Raw genomic sequence first — 16,192 nt, forward strand, 5'->3', positions numbered from 1 at the left:
AGCATCTGCAAGACATTCTGTGGGTTTTCCATGGCCGCTGACGATGTGCCATGCCGTCTTCCGTCTGGGTGAAGGTGGGCAAGCAGACTGGCAGCGAATCCTGACAACGAAAGGGAGGTCTGGGAAAGTGGGGGACGTCAGGGTAAGAGCCTACAGGGCCGTCAGAGTGACCTAATGAAGAGATGGTGTAGGAGAGACTGAAGTATGGCGTGAGGGGGCTTTTTCTGAAGCACTGCCCTGTTTTGTGCTGTCGGTGGTCTGAGGCGTCCCGAGGTCTCTTTGGGCCTCGTCTCCTGACCCCACACCCATTACCCCCCTCTCTCTCTGTCCCTCCCCCCTCCCTGCCCCTGTACAGGTGGTGGCCTGATGGGGAACTCCTCTGCCTCCTTCATGGGCACGTTCCTCACCAGCAGCCTAGGCTCCCCAGCCTCGCACTCCTCAGGTCCCCCCACATCGCCCTCCTCGCCATCCTTCCGGGGGGGCACGCACTCCAATGCCTCGCAGATATGGTTCCCCCACTCCCACGACGGTAAGCAAACTTTGGCAGGCTCCATACTGCAGCTCCTCGGGGGGGGTCACTGTGGGGAGAGGAGGATTGTGCCTCCCCACCTAGGGTACATGCATCTCTGCTCCGAGACAGGACAAGCTGAGTGAACGCGAGGGAGAATGAGGGTTGACTCCTGATCAATGTCAGCTAATAATAAAGGCCATAATGATGACCGCAGCCCAGGTCGACCTGCTGGGTCTGGTTTGGCGATGGATGCGTCACTCGTGTTGCTCTGACCTCGAGTGGTGGGCTGAGGCTCAACGCCACAGAGGGAATTGGTGCCCTCTGCCCCCCACCACACGTGCAGCCTGATGCATGTCGCCCATCTGCCAGGTCTCCATGAGCGTGGCGGGTGGGTGGCACCTCTAAAACAAACCGCGAGCGGATGTGCGAACGGCTCACGTTACCCCCATCAGGTGAGGAGACCACCAACAGACCACATCCTGCCCCACCAACTGCCAGTCCCTGTAGGGGGGCCTGCCTGTGGTGGCACGCCTGCTGCCTGCCTCTCTCCCGAAACCGCCTGCGTCTCTCCTCAATCACCAGCAGTGCGCTGGAGAGGGTGGGGAGAGGTTGGCTGTTTGACGATAATGACGGTCTGCCCGCCACTGCTAAGGGCCCCGAGGGCCCCATTGGGCCCACGCTCGCTAACTGTTGGCCACCCCTCCGTTGATAGAAGAGTCTCAAACAACAGATGATTCACCACAGACTGGTTTCAAACCCCCCACATCTGGGATTTCCGGAAAACACCGTGCTTTAGCCACTGCTGTGCTTCACAAACCGCGTGTTCCGGGTCAGCACCCCCCCCCCAGGACACTGGGGGAGGTCCTCCCCTGTGGCTGGCTGTGGTGGGTTGAAATGATGGCACGTCTGCTGGGATTAACCCCCCTCTCCCAGGGTCACGTACTGAGCTCTAAATGCAGGGGGAGCGGCAGTGTGGCTGCAGTGGTGGGGCACCACCTCCGGGGAGGAATGGGACCCCCATGAGGACCACAGGACACAGAAGAGATAGGGAGTCTCCCAGTCACTGCACTACTCATTGTGCTCACACACACAGAGACAAAGAGACACACACACTGACACAGAGACGCAGACACACACACACATAGATATCCCACGCACTCCCGGCTTAGTGGAATCCACTAGCTGAATGAGGTGACGACGTAGATCAGGCTAACGCCAGCAGCTCTGCAATTATAAGCTCAACACCCCACGACCCCCCCCCAGACGTCTCCTCTTCGGGCCGCGCACCTTTGTCTCTAGCCAACCAGGAAATCCCATGGAGAACAAGAGACGAGGGAGGCTCCCAGGGCCCAAGCTCTCATCCGTCGAGCCCCCCATCCCCCAGCAGCTCTTTCACTAGGCTGCTTTGTTCTCCTCGTAGTGACACCACAGAGACACACAATGGCAGAAACACACGTTTATAAGGTGTGCAGAGTGAAGGGGGGGGGGGCTCCAGAGGCGTGTGCGGGACAGGCCATGAATCATATGGGATTCTGTGATTTTGGGATTTAGCCCTACAGAGGCCTGGTACCTGCGCAACAGTTTGGACACCTGCAGGTCAGCCTTACAGAAACCTGGTACCTCCACCACAGTTTGGGGACCTAAAGAAGCTGAGCTGCTCAGGGTCTGCAGTTCAGCCCGGCAGAGGCCCAGTACCTGTGAAGTCGCCCCAGGTCCGTAGTTCAGCCCTAGAGAGACCCAGTACCTCCGCAGTTGCCCGGGGTCTGCAGTTCAGCCCGACAGAGGTTAAGTATCTGTGCAGTTGCTCTGGGTCTGCAGTTCATCTCGGCAGAGGCTCAGTACCTGTGCAGTCGCTCTGGCTCTGCAGTTCAGCCCGGCAGAGGCTCAGTGCCAGTGTAATCACTCAGGGTCTGCAGCTCACCCCTACAGAGACCCCATACCAGCACAATTGCTCAGATCTGCAGCTCACTCCTAGAGAGACACAGTACCTGCACAGTCGCTCTTGGTCTGCGGCTCACGGACTCCATGCATTTCTGGGTTATGTGTGTTGCTTATATCAGCCACCCAGTATATTGCCTTCTCCTTCTTCTGGTTTTCCAGCCCCCCATCCCTTTTTCTGACCCCCTCACCTACACTGTCACCCATGACATCGTCTGTCCCACCTGAGGTCCCCTCCCCCTGGCTCTGCTGCTCATCCTTGCGCTCGGTCCTGGGATGGGGCTGATGCATGGACGACTGTGTCAGTTTTCTGTCTGTTCTTCCTCTCAGCTGAGAGTACACTCTTCCACTGAGGGCTTCCCCATGGGACAAACACATCACTCTGCATTCTTTGAAATATCTTTGGTGTGGAGGGGTGTGTGTGACTGTACAAGCCCTGTCTGTGTGCTGCCTGACATGCAGTATTTACACACCTGTGCACTCCGTCACTGGGCTGAGCGCCGATCTACCCTGATACGGCCGCTGTCACGTCCGCCACAGATGTCTCAGTGAAGGAGCATGAATCTCTGCCAGCCTCTGACCTCCTCCTGTGGGCAGTCTGGGCACCAGCCCTGTAATTTCCCAGTTTACTGATCTGTAGACGGTCTGCTTTATTGTCAGGGTGGCTATGGACAGTTCACAGCTTAGTAGTTGATTAATTTTCTCATCTGGACTGTTTTTGCCAGCCCCAGGGTATCCCCGCTTCTCAGGGAGCCTGGCGCACACCTTCCTTCCCATGAGCCACCTGGATCACCATGGGAACAGCAGCGTCCTGTATGGCCAGCACCCCTTCTACGATGCTCAAAAAGGTGAGTACTTTTAAGATGCTTTGATGTGTTTCAGCAAAATTAGCATTTATCTCCATTCTTATCGGACTTTTCTGTCATTTCGTCCAGAAAACTTCTATCTCAGAGGCCTTCCGTCCCAGCAACCCCTCATCTCAGCCAATCACAGCCTCTCTTCGGTCACCCGGACGACCAGTGGACAGCCACTGCGGTCATGCAGTCGTGAGCACAAAAGCCTCAAAGAGGCAACAGTGGAGAGGCTCTCTGTCGGTGGCACCAAAGACAAGGAGAGGGGCGGCGGCAAGCAGGAGGCGAAGGACAGGGAGCGGCACAAGCAGCAGCAGCCGCAGCCAATTGGGCACAGCCTGGAGGAGGAGAGCCGGGCCCTGGTGAGGCACAAGGCCGCGCTGGCTGGGGAGTGTAGGGAGCCCCTGGAGAGCAGGGCCAAGCAGCTCAGTGCCTGCCTGCTGAGCTCCAAGACACCGGGCGGGGAGCCACCTCTGGGTAGGCACCCAGGGGCCACAGGGGCCATTCGCTGCTCCAAGGAGGCCATCAGTCGGGAGATGCGGATCAGCGAGCCGCCAGCCGACTGCCTGCAGAGGGCACCGGTGCTGCAGCACTCAGTACCATACCCCATGCCTCCATCCGTGGGCTCTGCTGCCAACCCTGGGGGCTTCCACTGCCTACCCCTGCACCCCAGCCACAGCCACCACCCCCCACATCCCCCGTACCATTCGGAATTCTACAGCCCACCCCCACCAGCACCTCTCGCCAACCCCGTCGTGCAAGAGAAGGCCCTCGAGCCCAAGCTCACTGGGCCCACTTTTGTGCCATCCGTGGGCCACCAAGACAACAAGGCAGGCAGGCCCTTCCAGCTGGGGAACCCCGACTGCCGGAGGGGAGGAGATGCAGGTAGCATCAAGGACAAGGTGGCAGAAAAGGGTGGCAGCGAGGGGGCGGGAGGCGGCAGTGAGGGGGCAGGCAGCTGGCCCCGGAGACCACACTGGCAGCAGCAGGTGTACCCCAAAGCCGACAAGGCCCCTGCCTGGCCCCATCCGCACCTACAGCAGCAGCCGCACTTGGCCCCCTCGGGGCACCTGGGCCCTCGGCCCCGCAGTAGCGACTGCCTCGGTGGCACCGACATGGACTCGTTTAGAGCCTCCCTCCCCCAAGGAGCGCTTGGTGCACCCCCTTACCGTGACTGTTCCCACATGGGCCCATCTCCCGGTGTCCAGTCTGGTGAGGCGAAGGGCGTGGCCTCTCGCAGCGAGGGGATCGGCAGTGGCTGCCTGCTGCAGCGAGACAGCCAGAAGGTGGCCCGTATCTGCCACCAGCAGCAAGCCAGGTCCGCCCAGGAAGCAGCTGCACCCGAGCCGGGGCGGGACGGGAAGCAGAAGTTGGAGATGGTGGCTCTCGGGTACGGAGGTGGGCAGCAGCAGCCGGTGCCCCCCTGGGCCGTGCGAGCCCATCACATGCAGGCGGAGGAGGAGCGCCGGAAGGCCTACCTGGAGTCGCTGGCCAGCATCAGGGCTAGCAGGACTCTGGGCCAGCAGCCTCAGCAGCAGCTGGGTGGCATTGGCCCCTCGGCCAGCCCCCGAGGCCCCCAGGGAGAGGTGAGTGCCATCAGAAGTCTCCTGAAGTACAGCAGCCAGCACCAACCGCACCTGCTGCCCCAGAGGACACCCTTTGGGGGCCTGGGCTGCCTGAAGTCGGGCACTGTCGGGGCCAGCTGCCCCCCCCAGGGCAGCAAGCAGACCCTGCCCTCGAAGAAGGGCCTTGCCCCTAATGGAGACAGGGTGGACTGCGGGGACGGGAGGGGCCGTGAGGCCAGGGATACACCCCACAGGGAGGGGGAGGTGCGCCAGCCTCCCGTGGGCATAGCCGTCGCCGTGGCAAGGCACAGCGAGCCCCCCTGTCACCCCCTGGACGGTCCTTCCGGCCACAACCGGCACGGAAGGGCCATGCCTGCCACAAAAGGTTAGAGGCTCGTGGGGGGGTTGGGGGTGGTTGAGGCTCATTTCCTCACTGCCGATACACACCCAGGCTTTGATGTCAGAGGTCACATGAGAATCATTGCTCTCCCACAGATGGACCAAGGTCAGGCTGTTCACTGGAACCTGATGTGGAGGAAAGCAGGAAGAGGATGTGTGACGAACAGCTGGGCCAGCCTTGCATGGAGAGGGAACAGGAGCTTCTAATCAGGTAACTGACACCTCCCTATTCCACCTCGGCTCTCACGTCTGCCTCCCCCACTCCCCCCTAAAACTATTCCTCGATTGCCGGTTTTCAGGGATAATAAGAAGCGAGTGGAGTTTGCAAGCATCCATCCTTCCAGCAGTTGCCATGGTGACCTGACCTCTCACATCATGGTCCCAGGTGGGTCTTCTTTGCAGTCTAGCCAAATAGGCACCGACCCCTCTGCACACCATCCGTCTCACCACCACTGGATGCCACAGACAGGAAGTCCTTCCCTCTGGATGGCCGGACATTCCTACGGTGAGTGACGTGAATGCGAACCAATGAGCGGCAAGGGGGCTCTCGTGCGCTGTCACTGTGGCAAATCACTGATGTCGGTGTTTACCTACTCCCGGTTTCAGGGATCGGCCACTCCGCCCTGCACCAGGGCCTCCCCCCCGGCTTCTCGACTCCCCTGCCCAGCACATTGCAGCCAGTGCTGCCCCTGGCCCAGGACCCCTCCACGCCCCTTGTGGTGCTGCCAGGGGAGCCCGCGGTCCACCCATCTGCCCATCACCTCGGTAGGGCTCACGCCATCCCTGCAGGGTACAGCCAGCAGCTCTCCTTTTTTGCCCATTGGCTTCCCCTGATGCCGCGAGCTGCTCCAGCTGTTTGTTAGTTCCAAGTCCTCTGTCGTTGGAGGGCTCAGACCACCCAGTACTCCAGTAGCTGGACTCCTCTTCCTAAAGGGGCTGGGCAATTATTCCGGCATAAATGATTGATGGGTTTTGGATGACCGCCAGCACTTTCCGCCCATCCATGGGGTTTCCCAATTACAGCTGCCCCCCCCTGAACCCAACCCCGGTCCTTCGCTCTCCCCCCAGATGTGATTGAGCAGCCTGGCTTGTGGCCCCCAGTGTACAGCGCCTGCGGAGCCCCGTCACACATACAACACACCGCAGTCTACTCCCGCTCCCAGTTTCTACGGCAACAGGAGCTGTATGCCCTGCAGCAGCAGCAGCAGCAGCAGCAACGGGCCGCTCAGGCGATGGAGCTGCAGCACAGGAGCAACCATGTGCAGGTACTGCGAGTGCACGTGACGCGCAAACGTCTCACATAAAGGGCGCCATGCATAAGGAACCTGAATTATGTGTGAATGTGTTAAGAAAGAGCAGCAGGACAAGTGGACTGATACATCAGGTACCCCAGGGGTGCTGCATCACAGATGCTGTAGATCCCTTAAATCCCACACACCCGCAATGTTGCTGCTCTACCCTCAGACGCAGAAGAAGGCCGAGGATGCCCCCGAGGGGCTGGATATGCTCGTGCTGGAGCCCCCGCGCCCCCCCAAGCCCTTCTCCGTGGTGCCATCACACAGAAAGTCTAGCTCGCCGGGGGCGTGCACGGCACGCCTGTCCCCCTGCTGTCGTCCTCCATCCCTGCGGCCCCCCAGCACCAAGAGTACGCCGTGCCCTGCCCCCAGCCCAGCAGCTGCCGCACCCCACTCCCCAGCCCTGAGCCCCGCGCTGCTGCGCATGTCCAAGCAGGCCGAGCGCCAGGACATGAGAGCGGAGGGGCAGCCGCCGCAGGACTACCCACAATCCCTGGAGCCTGGTAAGGACACAGCTACAATTCTCCGCATGCACGTAATCGAGACTGAGGATATGACGTGCGTCTGACACTCCGTGGCTCCTCCCATCATCGTGGTTACCGTTTCCACGATACCCCACCTCCCAAAGCTGCTCCTGTCCGACTCCCAATTGCCCGTGTGAATCAGCTCTCTAGAGGAGGTCCCCTGACCCGCACATCCCAGCCTCCTTGCTGCCGCTCTCCTCAGGCAATAGGGGCCGCGCTGTACTCCCATCTACCAGCGGGGGCGTCTCACTACCGTAACCTCATCTCCACCCATTGTTTCACTATTGAGCGGCAAAATAAGGATGCTCAGGGCACTTCAGGAGGAGGTGGGCGCCCTCACGCCGCTAACATAAGACCTCAGAAACCACAGTCATGGGGTGGGGGGGGGGGGCGCAGCAGATTGTTGACAATCTGGAGGTGATGGTAAACACAACTACATAATAATGGCTAGTAAAACAGCCCTGACACTCCCACTCACTACCTACCATGGAGACGGTGATGTCACCATGCCAGCAGACGCATGCATCACACCTCACACCATACAAGCTGCTCACAGCTGTTAGCACATTAGTCGGTTTCCGGCTGTCCCACGACGCGTACGGGGGGGGGGCTACCTGGAGCTGGGGGGGGGGGACCTCACTGGCCAGGTTCACTGACTCAAAGGGGTCGTCTCTGTAGAGGAGTGGAGGGGGAGGGGGGCAGTTGCAGCCATGACAGTCTTATCAATCAGAGACCCTAGAATGTAAGGCAGTGGAGGGATATGGATTCACCTGTTGGAGGTGTGAGGGGTGCTGGGGGAGGGGGGGTATATGAATGCCATCCCTAACGTGACCTGACGGGGGCTGCAGTCTCACCGAGCCTCTGTGCAAATAGGCCCTCGCAGCATCAACGAGTGGTTTACTTTTCAGGCTCTCCTTCTCTTCTCATCCTCTACTTCTCTACCTCTGCTTCAGACTTGCCACCTGGGTACACGTACCCTGCCATCGTCATAGGCTACCGGGGTGGCCCCTCCCCTCATGAAGTCCCATTGGCCGAGCCTGCTGACCTGGAGGCAGTACAGGTGGAGCCCCTGGATCCGGCCCCACCTCCTGCATCCACGTTGGCGGAGGAGGCCGAGCGTGCCACAGCAGCGGGGGTGGACCTGGAGCGACAGGAGGCACAGGCAGACCAGCCTGGGGAAGTGGAGGTCAGTGCCATGCCCCAACCAGAACCAGACGAGCTGTTCAAAGGCTGCCATTTGGCAGAGGGGGTGGTCCACGAGGAGCTTACTGCTTTAGACAAGGCCCAGAGCGGCACCCCTTACCAAGAAGCGGAGGATATGCAAATGGACCCAAGTGAGAATGCAGCAACCCAGGAAGGAATAGAGGAAGGATGGCAAGTGGTCAGCTATGGCCATGCGGACCCCGACCATTGTGCAGAAGGATGCATGCTTGGCGAGTCCAGGGCAGTGTCCCCAGACTTGGGCTGCATTTCTGCCTGCGCACCCCCCTCCCCTGTGACGGAGTCCCCCCAAGCCTCCTTCCTCAACTGCTGGAGCCTGGAGCTGCTAATCGCCGCTGCCTTCTGTGCTGGTGGGGACACGCCTCCTCCAGCCCCTGTGGCCCTGCCCTGCCCACGCAGCCGCGGTATGGAGCTACTGAGTGAGCTGGCGGATCTGGAGTCGTGGCGGTGGGACCGGGACAGCCATGGTGAGCCGCAGCATGCACCCATGTGTACACACATTCAGACACCACCTTTACGGAGCAGAGGCTTTCTGGAGACTCAGATTGGAGTTTCTTCTCCTCAGTGACCTCAGATCAGTTTTAAAGACCTTAATGCTCTGTCTGGCCAGTCAGGGGCCTTTAGACAATCCGGCCCGTAGGTTGTATTTACATGCCCCTGTGTCCTTTGGCATTAAAGCCATCCACACAGACCCCCGCCATGGAAGTGGCAGATGGGGCAATATCACTCAGCTGGATTGCTGCCCCACTCCCTGTCTGGGACAGATGGACCTGCCACATGTTGTAGGCTGTGCAAACTGCAGTTGGGAGGAAAACATTCTCCACACTCTCCTGCTTGTGCTGCTGTGCTGCAGTGTATGTTATACCCACTCTTCCTCATCCCCAGATAGCTTATATGCTTATCTTCCTCTTTCCTGGTGTGAGGGGTTTGGCTCATAGCTTAAAGCCCTCGTAACCGCAGCAGACTCCAGACAGTGGAGGGTGCATTGGCTAACAAGCGCTCTGCTGCATCTTTGCTTTGCAGAGGAGTATCCACCAACCTCCGGCCTCCATAGTCTCGCCACCTTGGCTACCGCCCGTGCCCTGGAGGCGGTACCCCAGGGGGATGTGGAAGCCGGAGCAGAGCATCCCTGCCCTGCCCGCAGGACCATCAATCTGCGCAGAAAGTGCACCTGGACCCCTCGGCACGAGCCGGTAGGAGATGCACACCGATCCGACCTGAGTTCAGTAGCCAGCAGCCTCGTTCAAGCTGGTTGACCTAACTAGGTGGGGCATGGATGTGGGTGCATCAGGTCTGCCCAGTGAAGGGTGCCATGGAGACGATGGGGGCGCAGGAACTGGCCATGCGTGTGAGATTGGCAGAATTGCAGCGGCGCTATAAGGAGAAGCAGAGGGAGCTGGTGAAGCTGCAGAGGAAGCAGGAGCACCAGTGAGGAAGCAGCCTTTCTGCAGACCACCCTAACCCCCCCCCACAGACCGACTGCTTCACATAGACCAACCTCAAACCCCTCCTAAGACCACAGACTACATCCCCTCAAACTCCCCCACAGACTGCTAACTGCTTCACATAGACCCCCCTCTGACCCCTGTTTACACAGACACCCTCAGCTTTAATAAGTGTATATATATATATATATATATATATATATATATATAACATGTTTTGAGAACAAATGTCACAAAGACTTGTCTGTTCAAAAAAGTTTCCCGACACCATTTAAGAGAGTTTGCATTGCATGAACAGATTGGTATGTTATCACAGCATTGAGGAGATTCCTCGCAGCCCTGCCCGTCGAGGACCTGGACGACCACGGAAACGCAAGTCCACTCTTGGTACAGGCCCTCAGGCTCTGACAGAGACCCCGCGCAACATCAGGTCAGCCCCTGCCCCCCCCCCCCCCCCATTCTCGCACCCCAGATTGGGGTAGGGGGTTTCCCAAAGACCCCGTTAATGGCCTGTTGAGCTGGCTCTGCCTCAGGTACCCCATGACGCCTTCGCTGTATCGATTGCGTGGCTGCACAGTCTGAGTGGCCTGCCCATCGCCTCGCATAGCTGACAGCTCTCTGACCTAGAAACTCAGCCTCACGGCCACAAGGCTGGGAATGTAGGGCAGCTGCAGGTCCGCTGGAAGAGGCTCTTTGGGTCCCATCGGACCTAGCCTCTCTGCTCTGCCGGGCCGCATCGGCCAGCCCATCGACAGTAATTATAGTGACGGATAAACATGCTGAGCAGAAGGGGAATATGGGAAATACCTCAGGGCTACGACTGGGGCATGCTGGAGCTGCAACTTAGCCCTGGGTAGACCTTAGGGGGAGTGTTGCATGCTGGGTAAACATCAAAAGTTGCAGCGTAGCCGTGGGTAGACCTTAGAGGCAGTCCAGCATGATGGGGAAACATCAGGGTTGCAGATATTTCGGCTGTTGTTAATGGAGGTCACTGGGCCAGCTCTGTTAGATTAAGTACTTCATGCTATTAATTAGCCAGAACCCCCTCCCGCTTCCCCCAAGGCCTTTGAGGAGGGACCTTTAGGAATAGTGTGTGTGTCCCTGCAGAGCATGTGCCACACTAAGCATCAAGCAGCCAGCCATCCCAGGCCTTTGAAGAGAGCCTTTAGGTGCAGAGCGCGCTTGTCTTAGCGCATATGCCAGTCTCAATATCGCACTCGGCCGGCTGTAGGAATATGTACCAACATCGATGGAGCAAGGCACATGGAACACCACCTAAAAGTACCCCCACCCCTTCCCGGGTGCAATTCTGTTTGATTAGTCACTCTGTGTTACCGGCCACGAGGCCAGATTGGATAGGGAGTACTGCTGTCAGGCTGCATTAATGAGGGAGAGGGCTGCCCACTGGCTATGCACAGTCACAAGCCATTGCCACCTACCTGTCAATCAAAACCCCTGTTTCTGGGAAATTGGCAGTAGATCCCACTCTTGGACATGCCTGTGCAGGAAGTGATGCAAGCAGGCAGATTTACAGCATACTCAGTCACATAGACACATCACCTAGTAGTGCAACTCAAAGCCCGCAGGCCACTAGCTGACCCACAGGACTCTCTTACATTTCTGGGATGGTTGCAATAAACAGACCTCTGCCATCAAAGGAGAAGAAGGTTTATTAGGATCGATATAGCCTCTCTGTTTCTTCCCATTTTTTATTCATTAGTTTGTCAGCTGTTCCATTCTGCTCAACACCTCCCTCTGCTGCCCCGCTCAGGTCTCTGGGGGTGGGGCTCAGTCCGCAGCCTGAGATCCTGATTGGCTGTGGAGAGATGCACCTCAAAAAGAAGAAGCTGTCCAACCAGAGTTTTGAGCGGCTCGGTGCCACACAGGTCAGTGCTCCAGTGCCCCGCTGGCACTTTTAGGGGCAGTAGCATTTCCAGAATATTCTGTTGTGTAACCATCCCCTTGTTCCCGCCCAGATTAAGGCACGATGCTGCAAGCCCGGGGCTCGGGCAGCCACGCTTAGCTCCAAGCTTATCCACGGGGTGTCCCAGCAGAAGCAGAAGACCAAAGCATCGCAGGGGGGCTCTCTAGCCTTGGGCCGCAGGCTCGCCCTGGAGGGCCACCCACCCGTTATTGGGGGGGACAGCACTGCCAGGTCTAGCAATGACTCAGATGAACACAGTGACACAGGTGAGCACTGAGCCTCCCCCCAACTGGGCACAAAACTTAACAACGTCCAACATTTTAATCTACCTCTGTCTGCGCAAAGACATTAGAAATTAGAATGACTCTTCCGATTGGAATCCCCTCTGATGTGCCGGTCCGGCCTCATCGCATTCACTGTGGCCGTGTGTGACGAGCTGATCCTCTTAAACATGGCTGCCTGTGAAGCACCGGTGGTCTCTGTCGCCGATATGTTAATGGTCCTGAAAGCAATACCCCTTGCTGCGGGGGGCCAGCGCCTGTCTTGTAAATGACTGGTCTGTCAGCACGGCGCTGACACCCCGCACTGCTGCAGACAGCTGCCAGTACGGGGGGGGGGGGAAGTGGGGGGTGCTGAGCTCTCTTTGTTCGCTAACGGCTGCAAGTTAATTTTTCTTGGCCTGAAGTTGGGTGGTTAAAACCCAGTGAATTAGCTTTGGCAAGAAAAGCAGCCGGGAATTGCTTCCATTATTGTTTGATCGTTGTGTGATTTTTCTTACTGGCTTCACCTCTCCGCCAAGCCGTAAATCTGCATGAACACAAGCACACTTCTCTGCTTGGCCTCCCCAGTCACCAGCATCCACATTCACTTTTACACTTCTGCCTGTTTAATATCCGTTTCGTTTTAATACTTCACTTTTCTCGGGTGTATTGTAGAATCTGGGTCACCGTTGATCCAGTGTTTTTCCTCTACTCAGAGGAAGATGAAGAGGATGGTAGTTATGACAGTGAGGATGCAGATGATGTCTTGCATCCCAGAGACGGCTCAGCCAGCTTGGTGGTGACTGGCCCCTCCCCCTCGTCCATTGTAAAGTTAGAAGCCAATCAGAAGGCGAAGAACAAGAAGGAACGACAAGGCCTCAGCGGTAAGACTGCACGCTGCAGTTTGCACATGTCTGTGCTCTTTTACACTTCACTGTTTGACACACAAAGATCTCAGTGTGTATGTTGATGCTTCCATTTCCCAGTCTCGCCAGTGTGGGGAAGCAATAAAAAAGGCCAAAAGGATGTTGGGTTACATCTCTAGGTGTGTGGAATTGATGCTAAGATTATACAATTCCTTGGTAAGACCCCACCTAGAATATTGTGTGCAGGTTTGGTCACCATACCTTAAGAAGGACATTGCTGCCTTGGAAAAGGTGCAATGTAGGGCTACAAGAATTATTCCTGGTCTTAGAGGAATGTCTTATGAGGAGAGGTTAGCTGAGCTGAATCTGAACAAAGGAGACTAAGGGGGGACATGATCCAGGTATATAAGATTCTAACAGGTCTGGATGCTGTTCAGGCAAATGGCTACTTCAATATTAGTTTAAATACTAGAACTTGTGGCCATAGGCGGAAATTAGCAGGAGAACATTTTAAACTGAATTCGAGAAAATACTTCTTTATACAGCGTGTAGTTAGAGTATGGAATAGTCTTCCTGTTCATGTAGTGCAAGCTAAAACCCTGGGGTCCTTTAAATCAGAGATAGATAAGATTTTAACAACTCCGAGCTATTAGTTAAGTTCAAATGAGCTTGATGGACTGAATGTTTGTAAATGTTTTTATATTCATAATTTCAATCACAGGATCCCTAAGCCTTTCCTGCGTCGAAGGTCAGGTGAAGGTGAAGAAGAAGGTCCCCTCCAGGCAAATGCCCCTGGCTCCACCCAGGAAGCCAGCTGAGGACAAGGAGGAGGGGAGGCCAAGGAGAGTCCGGGGCCCCAGGCCACGCCACCAGCAGGCGATGTGGGGGAAGCGAGGGGACAGGGGTTTGCCTGCAGTCATCAGCGAGAGGCTGAAGAGGGCAACACGCAAGAGTGTGACACAGCAAGTGCCGACCAGAAAGGTGATTGGGGCAGGCCGGAGCGGGCCGCTCATTTGCATAATCAGTATTCATCAGGGCTCATGGGAGTCGTCCGCCCCGCACCCACCCCAGACTGGTGTGTATGAGAGACACTCAGAGTGCATTATAAATGCTGAAGGGTGCCCCAGTTTACATGGCATGCCTAAGGCTGTCACCCAAGCACAATCCAGCCAGTCAGACTGTGAGTGACATGATGAAACAGGCTTCCTGTCTCTTTATCTAGTTCAAAGGTCGTGCGGTAAGTCGGCTGCTGGAGAGCTTTGCAGCCAACGAAGGCTTTCAAATGGATGAGGACAGCAGCTTCTCAGACGGTGGTGAGGACGGAAGCCATTCAAGGCACATGTGCCATGTGACCAGGAGCACACCGGGTGAGGCCTGGTGCTCCATGTGTACACAAACGTTTCCTGGGAAGGGCTAGCAGGAGCCACCCTCTTGATTGTTTGTGTGTGTGTGTGTGTGTTCGGCAGCCCTCCCCAACTGTGTCCTGACCAAAGAGCTGCTCGTGGATGGTTTAAAGGTCCTGATCTCGGAAGATGAGCTCCTGTACGCCGCTCGCATCCACACGCTGGAGCTGACGGACATGTGAGTGGTAGGCGGTGTGGCCACATGCACCATCGCCGTCCGTCTCAGACCAGTGGTCACCCTGGTCAAACTGGCATTTAGGAAGAACTTGAACTCCAGTTTTTGCCCAGAGGTTCACAGGAAGTCAGTGCAGTATTTCTGATGAAAAGCTGCTCTGCTCTGTCACCCTGCTTCAAGGGGCCTGGCTTTCCCCTCCTTACTGAGAGGGTAGGGGTGCTGAGTGGGGAACAGGCTGTGAAAACACACACAAAACAAGGCCTTTCTGCTCTGTGCTCTCCCAGCTACAGCATCACCATTGATGGCGAGCGAAGAAGCCGGCAGAAGATCTACTCCTTGGAGCAGCTCTTACAGGAAGCTGTGAGTTCGGCCTTCTGGGCTCTCTCTCTTAGGGTCGTGGTGATTTTCAGGCAGTATCTGTCATGCTCAGCTGCTGGTCACACACTCCGTGCAGAGCGCCCAGCCCCAGCTGCATGGCACGTGCCAGGTCCGGCACAGTGACACCACCACCAGCAGTGACAGCGTTCTTCCCTCAACCGCGACCGCTTAGAATTTCTCACCCCAACGGCATGACAACAGAGCCGTGGGTGACAGCACAATTTGTCACGAATCATGGTGCAGACGTGCTGATCCTCTCAGTGTAAACATTTTAAAAAGGGCACTGTGGGAATGAGGGGATTGAGAGGCGCGCCTCCTCTGCCGACCCCAGCTCTGCCCCACCATTGATCCCAGGGGAGAGGACCAGCAGCAGGAGGTGTAAAGCTCCGACTGCATGATGACGGAACCGTGGGTGACAGCACAATTTGTCGTGCATCACGGTGCAGACGTGCTGATCCACTCATTGTAAACATTTTAAAAAGGGCACTGCGGGAATGAGGGTATTGAGAGGCGCGCCTCCTCTGCTGACCACCGCTCTGCCCCACCATTGGCTCCCAGGGGAGAGGACCAATACCAGGAGGTGTGAGGCTGGTTGGGGGGTGGGTGGGCTGCATGCAGCTGGAACAGATGTACAGAACACGCAGCTACAGCTATGCAGAAGTCTCTGATTGGGCCAGCAGCAGGGAGTCTGGAAAAGTTGAACCAAGGCAGTCGGGTAGTGGTCGTCTGGGCTGGGGAGGTAGTGGGGAAGAATTGGGGAGTGGGAGGAGGCCAGCCTGAGAAGGAGGGCAGAGGGGAGAGAAAGGGATGAGAGTGGAGGGAGAAAACCGGGGAGAGGTAGAAAGAGAAATGGTGAGGAGAACAGTGAAAGGGAGACGAGAGAGGAACAAAAAAGGAGGAAGGTAGAAAGAGAAACACTGAGGAAGACAGTGATGGGGCAAAGGGGGAAGAAGAAAAGGGAGAGGTAGAAAGAAAGAAGGAGAGGAAGACAGAAAGGGGGAAAGGAGAGAGGAGCGACAAAGAGAAACAAGTACTGGGAGAGGAGGACAGAAGAGGGGGCAGAGAGAAAAATGTTGAGGGGGACAGTGAAAGGGTGAGAGAGGGAGGGATAGAAACAAGGAGAGGCAGAGAGTAGAGAGAGACTGAGGGAGAATGAATGTGACGGTGTGACAGATGTCCTGCTGCTCAGATACACACAGAAACCCATCAAGGCTCTCTCTCTCTCTCCCTCTCCCTCTCTCTCCCTCTCCCTCCCTCCCTCTCTCTCTCTCTCCCTCTCTCTCCCTCTCTCTCTCTCTCTCTCTCTCTCTCTCTCTCTCTCTCCTCCCTCTTCACCTCACATGAGCAGACATACAGTCACCCAGACAGTCTTTCAAAAGCTGTGTCTTCCTTCTTTGGTGTTATACAAATAACCACTACACCAATCCTTCTTGCAAA

General features: G+C 56.9%; 1 protein-coding gene across 3 annotated transcripts in view; it reads left to right on the plus strand.

The window, feature by feature from the left end:
* Window positions 1–16,192, plus strand: part of LOC125717718 (BAH and coiled-coil domain-containing protein 1) — a 50,797-nt gene that overhangs the window by 27,536 nt on the left and 7,069 nt on the right. The window contains exons 3-21 of one of the 3 annotated variants that reach the window (XM_048990951.1): window positions 356–529; window positions 3,175–3,297; window positions 3,385–5,250; window positions 5,361–5,475; window positions 5,564–5,769; window positions 5,871–6,029; window positions 6,333–6,529; window positions 6,729–7,062; window positions 8,037–8,771; window positions 9,328–9,497; window positions 9,596–9,732; window positions 10,048–10,179; window positions 11,521–11,635; window positions 11,726–11,939; window positions 12,650–12,817; window positions 13,521–13,780; window positions 14,022–14,166; window positions 14,266–14,380; window positions 14,662–14,737. In XM_048990951.1, coding sequence (XP_048846908.1) covers window positions 356–529; window positions 3,175–3,297; window positions 3,385–5,250; window positions 5,361–5,475; window positions 5,564–5,769; window positions 5,871–6,029; window positions 6,333–6,529; window positions 6,729–7,062; window positions 8,037–8,771; window positions 9,328–9,497; window positions 9,596–9,732; window positions 10,048–10,179; window positions 11,521–11,635; window positions 11,726–11,939; window positions 12,650–12,817; window positions 13,521–13,780; window positions 14,022–14,166; window positions 14,266–14,380; window positions 14,662–14,737 — 5,441 coding nt within the window. The remainder of the gene's footprint in view (window positions 1–355; window positions 530–3,174; window positions 3,298–3,384; window positions 5,251–5,360; window positions 5,476–5,563; window positions 5,770–5,870; window positions 6,030–6,332; window positions 6,530–6,728; window positions 7,063–8,036; window positions 8,772–9,327; window positions 9,498–9,595; window positions 9,733–10,047; window positions 10,180–11,520; window positions 11,636–11,725; window positions 11,940–12,649; window positions 12,818–13,520; window positions 13,781–14,021; window positions 14,167–14,265; window positions 14,381–14,661; window positions 14,738–16,192) is intronic. The other 2 variants (XM_048990952.1, XM_048990953.1) reach the window with 2 other exon arrangements.

This window comes from Brienomyrus brachyistius, chromosome 22, assembly GCF_023856365.1.
Source record: "Brienomyrus brachyistius isolate T26 chromosome 22, BBRACH_0.4, whole genome shotgun sequence".
Classification (NCBI taxonomy): Eukaryota; Metazoa; Chordata; class Actinopteri; order Osteoglossiformes; family Mormyridae; genus Brienomyrus; species Brienomyrus brachyistius.